The 10,944-nt window shown below is 41.2% G+C and overlaps 2 protein-coding genes across 2 annotated transcripts in view; both read left to right on the forward strand.

Annotated features, from left to right (window-relative positions):
- PKD1L2 (polycystin 1 like 2) overlaps positions 1–1,658 on the forward strand; it is a 42,186-nt gene extending 40,528 nt beyond the window's left edge. The window contains exons 42-43 of the mRNA XM_041126236.1: positions 271–402; positions 1,239–1,658. Of these exons, the coding sequence (XP_040982170.1) occupies positions 271–402; positions 1,239–1,349 (243 nt within the window). The 3' untranslated portion in view covers positions 1,350–1,658. The remainder of the gene's footprint in view (positions 1–270; positions 403–1,238) is intronic.
- Positions 1,659–1,936: 278 nt separating this feature from the next.
- Positions 1,937–9,961, forward strand: GCSH (glycine cleavage system protein H). Its single transcript, XM_030026075.2, has 5 exons — positions 1,937–2,112; positions 5,779–5,858; positions 7,449–7,512; positions 9,111–9,242; positions 9,832–9,961. The coding sequence occupies exons 1-5, from the start codon at positions 1,971–1,973 to the stop codon at positions 9,927–9,929; spliced, it is 516 nt and encodes a 171-aa protein (XP_029881935.1). The 5' UTR covers positions 1,937–1,970; the 3' UTR covers positions 9,930–9,961.
- Positions 9,962–10,944: the final 983 nt, after the last annotated feature.

Genomic DNA, 10,944 nt, shown 5'->3' on the forward strand with positions numbered 1-10,944 from the left:
AAACACTTAAAAACCCCCAAAGATTGCCCATATTCATATATCATATATATAAAATATTCTATTATCTTTGTCCTATATCATATCAACATAGGAAAGTGACTAAAGGAGAAAATTTATATACATAGGTATAATACATGTAGCATAGTTTATTAGCCACAAGGATTTTCAGAGACAAACTCCTTATTGTGTCTTAACTGCTTGTATGTATGCTCTTTTTGTTTGTTTGTTTTTACAATCAAAATATGATGTCTTACCTTATGAATACTACAGGTCTTGGACTACAATCCAATTTTAGGCTCCTTCTTAATTGGATCCTGCATAATTTTCATGACATTTGTGGTACTGAATCTGTTCATTTCGGTGATTCTGGTTGCTTTTAGTGAGGAGCAGAAGCACTACCAGGTGTGTTCATCCACGCTCTCCTGCCGTTTTTAACATTTATTGTGCAGTGCTTACTCATGATTTAGGTATTCCACCCTCGGATGAAACCCACGTAAACTCAGTCCAACTCTTCAGAATTCAACATTTCCTCATAAAGCACACTTCAGATTTTCCAGATTTACGCTCTCCATTCCTGTTCGGACGAGTCCCTGTTCAGATTTAGTACAAGATCTGATTTGTAGCCTTCTGTTCACATACTAAATCCAGCAAAAGCCTTAGACTTGAGCCCCAGCTCCACTGAAATCAGTGCCAAAACTGCTACTAAGGGACAGATCTTTTAAAAATGTCACTGTGAGTGCCTGACCCATTTGAGCTATTGATAGCACGGTGTGAAATCCAGCTTAGTACTCCAGTACTGTCCCAAATTCCTCTGTGTTTTAAATAAAGTCAAGGGAGATGAAGACAAATGATATGGTCAATAGAAAACAAGATATATTTAGTTTTTCTCATTTACTTCATCTAGAAATGGTGGATGGCTCATTGTATATGCCACTAGCTGTATGGTAGCCGGCAAGGGAACCCCAGGCTCCTGCAGCAAGATTTCCATGGGCTTTGACAGAGCCAAAATTTCATCTGTAACGTCCATGCTCACCCACGCTCATCCGGGACTTTTGTCTTGACAAAAATATTGGCGTGATGTTTTGCTTTGGCAGTTACTCATGCTCTGCTTAGAGTGAAAGTTGGCCTATTTCACCTCAATTAGAGATCTTCTCTTGTGACCTTCTCTGGCTTCAGCAGAGACTGTATCTGCTTCTGGTCCGTGCATCGGAGTAACTTACTTTTTGTTGTTATTTTAGGCTTCCGAAGAAGAGGAGATTGTTGATCTAATGCTAATGAAACTTTTCAGTTTCTTCGGCATTAAATGCAAGAAGGAAGAGAAGCCAGTCACTAATGCTCAACTGAAATAACCTGTCAACGATTAAATGACAACCACAACAACAAGTCACTTCGTGGGTGAAAGATTTACTTTTTAACTATCAGCTGCAGTGGCTAGACTTAGGTTATCCTGGCTCCCGACGAAAACGCTGTGGCGTTCAGCCAGTAAGCTGTTGCTGACATGTTATTTTGGAGCATTAGCTAAGAGATAACGCTAAACCTAAGATGAAGTGTCCCACGCGCACCTCCTGTAGTCTTAGCCTCCGTATTTAATAAACACCGAGCGCTTGTTGCACCGTTTGGCTAAAACCACTCTCTTTCCGCCAAGCAAGCGCCACGGGAAGATGGCGACCCCCTCGCCCCTACCCCGCCGGGCTGCCCGACGGCCTGCCCCCGCTCCCCCCCTCTCCCGCCTCAGGGACGGCGGCACAGCGGCCTGCCGGCGAGGCGCGAAGCAGCTTCGCTCCCCGCCTGACCGGACGGCTCCTCGGAGACCGCCCTATCCCCCCTCAGAAGCCTCCGCCGCCCGCTGAGGGGAACGGGCGACGGCTCGCCCCCTCCCGCGCGCCCTAACGGCCGCCGCTAACGGCCGCCGCTGGCGCCTCCCCCGCCAGGCGGGAGCTCCGCCCTCCGCCCGCCCGCCCCCGGCAAAGATGGCGTGGCGAGCGCTGCGGCGGGTCGGGCCGGTCCTGGTGCCGCGTTGCCCGCGCTTCTCGCCGCCGCTGCTGCTGCTGCCACTACCACCGCGGGTGCCCGCGGCCCGGAGGTTGGCCACCAGCTCGCTGGTGCTGTCCGGTGAGTGGTCGGCGGCGGGAGAGAGGGAGGGAAGGAGAAGAGGGTGGCCGGCGGGAGAGCGGCCCGGGTCTGTCAGGAGCCGTCGCTCCCCCTCCGTCAGGGCTTCCCCGGAGGGGAGGGTGGGCTGCCGCAGCCGCGGCGGACCTCGCCTCCCGGGCTGCACCCGCCCCGTCCCTGAGGCGGCCGGTGGGGGCTTGAAAGGACCTGCCTTATCCCGAAACCCTCGTCGCGTCTCCGCCTGCCAGAGCCCGCTGTGCCGAAGCGCTTCGCCGTGAGGCGCGTCCCGTGTGGTGGGGGACGAGGGCGGCCGGGTGGAGCGGGATGATGATGGTGATGATGATGATGATGATGATGATGATGCTGCTGCGGCGGCGTCCCCCGGGCTGCCCTGGTCTGGGACGGGTCACCTCCGCCCGCTGATACAAGGGTGTCCCCACCGGGAATGGGGGGGAAAAGCCTCGCAAAATGGCTGAAGCCGTGCAAGGGCTGGTAGCCGCAGGGGGAGGTTAGTGCCTCCCCGCTTTTGGCAGCGGGGGTTTCATTTCAACCTGTCCCTCGTCCTGGTGCTGACGCTCTCCCCGTTCCTCCTCCCGGGAGGAGCTGGTTCACCTCCCTTAGTTGGCAGAAAACTTTTAACCTCCTCTCCACGCCGCAGGTTTTTTTAGCAAAGTGGCCCCGGCCCCAGCTGCAGGCTTCAATGAGCGCGCAGAGCGTGGAGGGCACGAACTTGGCAAAAAAAAGTGGATAGCTTTTTACGGGGATCGTCGTGCCGAGACAGCTTGTTGATAGCTGCAAGGAGCATCGGCAACAGTACAAGAAAGGGGCAAAAACGGGTGGATGGAGGAGGCAGGCCTGCAGCAGTTAGGTTGGTGTGGGCTGCCAGGAAACCTGAGCCAGATTTTCGGGGCCTTGGGCCTGTTGGGGCTAAAGAAGTTTGACTCTGTCCCTCTCACCAGCTCCTGGGCGGTGCAGCTACAGAAGTGGTAAGGCAGGAGATGGACTTGCACATCGGTGCTTGGTGTGATTTTGCACTTCATGTGGTTAACTCTGAGGGCATCTGCTGCTGTCGAAGTTCTCTTTGAATGAAAGTTAGCCACAGAAGTCTGAAAACTAGAATCTGTGGTACTCTAGCAAACATGTTAGGAGAGAAGAGGAGGAGAACATGCTATAAAAGTAATGACTGCCACTAAGAAGAGGTCATAAATTTCTTTCCAGATAGTCTTTAATCTATCTGTTTAACTGCCTTCCGCTGCAAGTGAAAGAAATAACATTTATTAGTCATTACTTGCAAATTAAGTGGGTCAAGATCTAAGCTTTTTTCACTGTTCTAATTGTTTATTGTATCCATTATTTTTCTCTAGTTATAACCTGAAGGAATAACATAAATTATGCTTTTGTTTTAGGCAGAGAGGAAAAATTTTGTATGCCTCTTTGTGGAGGTGTGAGGTTTTCCTTCACTCTTCAGGTATATATTTATGAAATACTTAATTGAGGCAGGCTAAACTAAATGAAGATCTGAATTCAGAATGTGCTAGTTAAGCTGATACCAAAGTCAGGTTGAAATGAATGAAGCTAGAATAAATTTAGCTGCTCTTCTGAAAAAGAATGCTCACAGAAGAGATTTGGTATGCTTTGACATTCCATATTTGTTTAATTTGATTTATTTAATGGGCTGATCACATAAGCTCAAAGTTCGAATTTTGAGATTACTTATTAACTGTTTTTAATTTGACCTTTACGTTATTTGCAATGTTTTTCGTTGCATGGTTAGAATTTTTCATTTTTCACTTTTTTTTTTGCTCTACAAGAAGCTTATGTGCTCTTCTGTTGAGAACATTTTACTGCCGTGTTCCAAACTGATCATGGAATTCTTCTCTTTTGGATTTTTAACCTTGCTTTATAAACAAATCTTATACAGTATTATTATCCTACATAAAAAGATATTGGTTGGCTTCTTTGTGACATGTGTAATGTCACAAATGCTCAGCTTGGGTTTGAGTTTCTGTGTCGTTCTCTGTTCTTATGGTTCATTACTCATTTCCAATGAAATTCCTATGGGTTTAATGTCTTGACCTAAAACAATTTCAGACATTTGATTTCTTCCGTTCATTAGAACATGTCCTGAGAGATTTTTGTAGGTATAAATAATGCTAGCTGAAATTATCTAGGGTTTTTGAGTGATAATTCATGGGAAAATACTTCATATTTGTGTTTTACTCAAAATTTTTTGTGTACTATACTTGCAAAAAAATGTATTGCTCTACTGAGGTCTATAAAAAAACTTAGGCCATCTTCAAAGACAAACCATTTTATCTGAGACTTGCTTCTCCTACACGTGTTCAGACATAAATAAGAGGATCACAACAATTGAAACAGCTTAAAATACGACTGACTTACAGTGGAAAGATTTTAGCAGGTCTACAGCAAAAACTTCTGTTCTCCTTCACGTACAAGTTTAGAAAATACACAAGGATTTGCAGAAGTGTAGTTCCTCTAGCGGGTATGAGGAGTCCAGCCTAGAGAAAGAGCCTGAGAGGAGAATTTTTAACTCAAAAGGAAGGTCCGGCGGTACTACTCTGGCACTAATCACACAGGGAGCTCTGTTTAACAAGTCGTCTTCTCCAGCTTCTGGAACATCCCTTGCCTGATTGAATAGGTGCTACAAGTGAAAATTAAAAATAAATTAGTTTTTTAAAAAAGGGGGTGGGGGGGCAGGTGGGAAAGAGAAAGTATCTATGGGGAAACGCTGGAAGTGAGAAAACAGACAAAGCAGGTAAAATGTTAGCAAGAAAAATGTTACCCATTTCAATTACTTCTCTTGAAGTTTCTCCATATGACTTTGTAAAAAGAACTGCTTCTAATAAAAGCTAGTACAAGCTGCCCTGAATCTTACAGATCTAAAATATATGTAGAATTGCAAGATTGCTGTGAAAAGTCCTAACAGGGTCTTGAATATGCTTATTTTAAAACTATACAAAATAACTACTGTGTTTTTCTCATGGTAATATTATTAACAGAGAGCAAATTCTCTTAAGTAACAGTTGCCTGTATGGGTTGCCTTATTAATTTGCCCTGTACTCATTTGCCTTAATTTTACATAGATATGTATTTACTGTGACAATATTCAACAGGGAGAAATAGACTCTATAGGTAATGTCGGGGGGGGGGCGGGGAGCCGGGAATCAGCCACTTTGCTAGCTACGTTGCAACTTTTTTACTGCAACTGATGGCTCTATTTAAGTACCTTGAACGAGATGCTGTAATGCTGACTAAAGACGCTTGTCAGAAACAAACACTAAATATGCTTGAAAAGCTACTGTGCTATCATAGAAATGCATAACTATGAGTAAAGTATACATATATGTTTTAGATTCATATTTTTGTTTGAAGTAGAACTACTCCTTTTGCTCCTGTACTTTCTCAGCCTCTAGATGATTGCACAGGAACTAGTAATACTCTCAGCAGAATACCTAGTGAGCTTCTACCCTGTCACTAAGCATGTCATTAGCAGAACAAAATGCTTCTGTAAATTGTATTTGCTGTTTTTCAACGAACAAAACTAACCTCAGTAAAAATCCCCCACAGTTTAAGCCTGTAAATGCGTTACTGTATTTAAGTGAGCAACATGTCACTTATTTCTGAAATATCAAATTTGTTTCATTTTAGCCCGCAAATTCACAGACAAGCATGAATGGATATCCGTTGAAAATGGCATTGGAACAGTAGGAATCAGCAATTTTGCACAGGTATTGATCCCTCCCCCCTTACCCAAGTCTGCAATATTTATTTACGCATACCTGCTCTTGTCCTTGCTCTTTGGACAGTTACTGTTTTTTATTGTTCTAATTGCATGTGCCTAATACAATGAGCGTGATTTTTGGACTTGGATCTATCACAGTATTTGTGAAGTGAATGCTGCTTCAGCGTTCTGATGAATTCTTAATCACTTCAGATTGAGCCTGTGGAGAGCTGAACTTGATGAGAAACTTAATGGTTCAGCAGAATTTAAAACCTCCTTTATTACTTCAGTTCTTATAGGCCTGAGGAGTTTGTGGCTATGTGAAGAGGGTATCGTGCACTTTTTAGGCCAAATCTCCCTTGAACACAAATATGGTGCAATCCCTCTGGCTAAAGAACAATTGTGAATATAAGTACAACATGGCATATGTTTCTTACTCTAGGATAGGAATTCCTTTGGTTTTTTTTGCTTTGTTCTTGTGCAAGTACTTGATTTGGAATAGTCACAGGCAAATTCAGGATAGAGATTCACTGTATGTGAAACTTAAGAAAATCTAATGTGAGAAGCTATCAGTGAAGTGTAATTAATGTTTCTTAGGACAAGCAGCATTTCCCATAACCTCAGTTTTCTGTAAATAACACTAATACTCTGTAAGATCCCTAGTCTTTTGTGAGATAGGGTACACTTGTCAGTGAAGAGACAGAACCCTATTCTGGTTGAGGTGATTCTTACGGTGGTAAGGCTCTTTCTTAAGTCTGTAAGGACATACATATGTATGTACATAAGTATGCTAACAGCTCTCCAGTTGTCCACATCTCTGGCTCTGCATTTTCTTTCAAATTGCACCAGAAGTAAATCCTCTGTGCTTTGTAACAAAAAGGCAATTCCCTCAGATCATTGGGAACTTTGTCCTTTAAAACAGTTGTTATTGTAGCTGATGCTAAGAAGATCAGCAGATGTTATTTCTGTTTCTGCCTGAAGAAATCTGTATATAAACCTTGTAACTCAGCCTGAGGGTTACTAACACTGTAATAGATAAATAATTTGGCATTTGGGGCATGATAGCAAAACATTTTTTTCAAGTTAATTGTTAGAAGAAAAAGTGAAAAATATGCAGTCCTTAAAAGAATGAGAACTAAATTTAGAGACAGAGATTACTTCTATCCTTCCAGTACCTAAAGGGGGCCTACAAGAAAGCCAGAGAGGGACTTTTTACGTATGTAAAAAGGGCATGTAGCGACAGGACAAGGGGTAATGGCTTTAAACTGAAAGAGGGTAGATTTAGATTAGATATAAGGAAGAAGTTTTTCACTCTGAGGGTGGTGAGGCACTGGAACAGGTTGCCCAGAGAGGCTGTGGATGCCCCATCCCTGGAAGTGTTCAAGGCCAGGTTGGATGGGGCTTTGAGCAACCTGCTCTAGTGGAAAGTGTCCCTGCCCATGGCAGGGGGTTGGAACTAGATGATCTTTAAGGTCCCTTCCAACCCACACCATTCCGTGATTCTATGATACACGGTGATTTTAGAGTTACTGCATCAGATCTCTCCTATCTATAGTTTCTTTAATATAAGCTTTGATGGTTTTGTTTTTCTTTTAAGGAAGCATTAGGAGATGTTGTTTACTGTAGTCTTCCAGAAATTGGGACAAAATTGAGTAAAGATGGTAAGTTTCAGCTCTAATTTCTAATGAAGTAACTACTCTACTCATTCCACTCTCCCTTTGCAAAGATGAATTTTATGAAGTAATCTTTATGTTCATTAACGCCATTATAAATATTCTGGATGCAAAATAGATTCAGGTATTTCTGTAACAGACAGCTTTAATTTCAAATTTTCACTGTCAGACTATGCATGGTAGCAGAAATTACCTGCTTATTAAACTGTGAAGACATTTATTCAAAAATAAAATATTTGAAGTATATTTTTGTAATAATTTTATCTGTACTCTGTTTTTAAAATATTTATGCTTTGATTTGAACTTGCTAGTGTTTAGGCTGGCTTATTTGTAATTCTGGAGTTGTGCATTTCATGAGTTGCATGATGTGAAACATCTAATTGATATCGAGCTCTAATTTTGCTATGAATATAGGGACTTGGTAATTTTGGGGTATCAACTGTAATCATAGGTTTTTGCTCATTAGTGACATACAAATTGTTACATTCTTAATCATTCAGTTATGTAATTTTCCATGTTAAAGAAGAGTGAGCATTAAGAGGTAAAAAGGAAAAGCCTATTCCTGTATTTACATGGAGAGTTGTCTCACTAGTATATGAAGAAAAGATTGTCATTAGCTTCAGACATTGCAGAACAAGAATGTAGATTTACTGAGGTAAAGTAGCAGGCCTTTCTTTTGCCATCTTTCTTGTGGAATAGGTCCATATCGAACTGTTTTGGCCAAATCTGTTACATCGCATTGAATGGTGAATGTTAGACAAAAGGTCCTTCTGTTTAGGGTTTTAATTAACCAACTTGTAGTTTTGTTTTATCTGAAGGAATTTAATTTCCATTTAGTTCTTCTCTTTTCTACCCATTCTGGCCTTATTCTAATTCCAAGCTTTCCCAGAACATGTTGTTCTCTGATTCCTTGTGCTGATGCCTATCTATTCCTCTGACAGCTCCATGTTCCTCCAGCCTCTGTCTTGTTTGCTTGTGGCTTAGAGTTACTCTGGACTAACACTGCCCCAGGCACCATTTCCATAACTGCCTACAAAACAGAAAAAAGGGAAGAGTGGCTGGGTGATTCCAGTGTGGTGCTTCTGAATACTAATGTGTGTGTTCCAGTGAGTGCAAAGGTAACGCTCGATAGCGTTTCTGAAGAAAAAATGGGATTCCTGAAACTGTGGATGTGTCTATTTTGTAACCAAATTATGTATAAAAAGGTTTAAATTCTAAATAAAAGACATATTTGGGTCTCTTCCAGCAAGAGCTGGATGTGGTTCCTTGTAACCCAGTATCATATCGTATGTTGTAGGGCTTTAGCCAAAGGATTAGCCAAATGTAAGAGATTCCTGTCCCTTCTATAGAAGCCAGCTAGCTAGTGTTATGCAAATTCCCCAGAATAATTCAGGAGCATAAACATCAAATTTAATACTGCTGATCATTGTCATAAAGTTGGTGACTTCAATCCCTTTGACAGTTTTCCTTGCTCAAGATCAAGGCGCTTGTTCAATGGCTAGGTCATCACCAGAATGTCTGACTAAAAAAACTAAAGCGCTTTGTATTTTCCTCTTAGAAGTGTTGAATCGTATTCTGTGTTTCAGATGAGTTTGGAGCTTTGGAAAGTGTGAAAGCTGCTAGTGAACTCTACTCTCCTCTCTCGGGAGAAGTGACTGACATTAATGCTGCCCTTGCAGATAATCCAGGGCTTGTCAATAAATCTTGTTACCAAGATGGTAAGATGTCATTTTTATCGTTCAATAATGAATACCACGTGGCTTCTTGCTATCCCAAATGGCTCTGCAATTCCTAGTTCTTCCAGTTTAATGATGTGGAGGCTTAAATTGAATATATTGAATATAGTTCAAGCCCAATAAAATTTAACATGAAAGTATTATTGTAGTCTCGTCTTTGCTGACAGCTGGTTTACAGTGTGTCCTTTTCAGACATAAGACTGTGGATGAATGTAAATGTATTTCCCTTGATCGCATTTCTTGGTTTTGGTCTTGTAATAGCTCGTGATACTGAGAGGTCAGGCACTTTTACTCTTACTTCAGCGTCTCCTTAATGCCACTGTCAGAAACAGTACTAAATTAGACAACTGGCCTGACTCAAAAGGCCATTTCTTATGACAGGTTGTTTGTTTGTTTGTTCATTTTTTAAAGTATTGAAACACTGTTTTGCCTGCACAGGAAATCCTGTTGATTCTACCAGTGTTACAGGGCTTGTATAGCTCCTGGGAGTACTTTTCTAAGGCAGTAACATGAATGAATCTTTCTTGTAGGATATTAGCAACTGTTTTTCTTTTTAATTTCCTAATTACAGGTTGGCTTATCAAGATGACTGTGGAAAACCCTGCTGAACTTGATGAACTGATGAATGAAGATGCCTATGAGAAATACATAAAATCCATTGAGGACTGAGCTGGAATAATGAAATAAATCCATATAAAATATTTCAGTGTAGTTTGTCATCAATCAGTGAAGTACAGAATATCCAGTTTTGGCAACCTGAAAAATACCACTTGTGATCATATATACAAGGCCATAAATAATTGCAGTGATAAAAAATGTTTAACAAGGGTTCTTATTCTATTGTCTGATTTATGTAACTTCAGAATGTTATCTATAGTATTTTGGGAAACAAAATTTATTTGCTAAAATATATACTTCCCAAGATTCATTTGACAATCAAATTTAGCAACAACAGCCTTAATATGGTAATTCTGTAGTAGGCACACAACTGTGTGTCCTAACCTGGACTACAGCTTTCCCTGAAATACTTTTCCATTGCTCCCAAGATATTGAAAAGCAGTGTCTCCCTAACCTCCTGATATTTTTCCTAATTATAGTTGCAAAGATGATACCAAAAAAGAAGAAGCCATATCAACTACCTCTTTGCATGATTTTTACTTCTTTACAGAACTTATTAATCTTTGTTTTCCTTCTTAATTTTACTATGTAATCAAGTAGTTCTGCCTTTGAGGCAGAAGGTATGGTCCTTGTCTTCTGATTTATATGCTTTCTTAATATGCAAAACTCATGCAATGATAGTTTATCAAGGTTCTAGAGTAGATTGTTTAGGCTGTATTTTTTGTCTAGTAAACACTACCTATGTCACAAGTAATTAAGGAATTCTACATCTTGTGCCTAGCAATTGTGGTGATTTTGGAAGAGTAGGTACTTGTGAAAATTGTGTGATCAGTAATAGTTTGACGTATAACGTATCCATCTGTCTTTCAGATCAAGTAGGCACACTGCTGTAATGGCATCACAGGAATGAAACTAAAACTTTTACTTTGCAAACCAGTAAACTAAAGCAGCTGATTCCATTAGACTTAATATTTAATGAATCCACAAATGTGCACTCAAAGTTGACGTGACATCTAAGGGTAAGGTTGAGTTGTACAGACCTGCACTTTAGGAAAACATAGTAGTA

This window comes from Aquila chrysaetos, chromosome 9 (assembly GCF_900496995.4).
Source record: "Aquila chrysaetos chrysaetos chromosome 9, bAquChr1.4, whole genome shotgun sequence".
NCBI classification, from domain to species: domain Eukaryota; kingdom Metazoa; phylum Chordata; class Aves; order Accipitriformes; family Accipitridae; genus Aquila; species Aquila chrysaetos.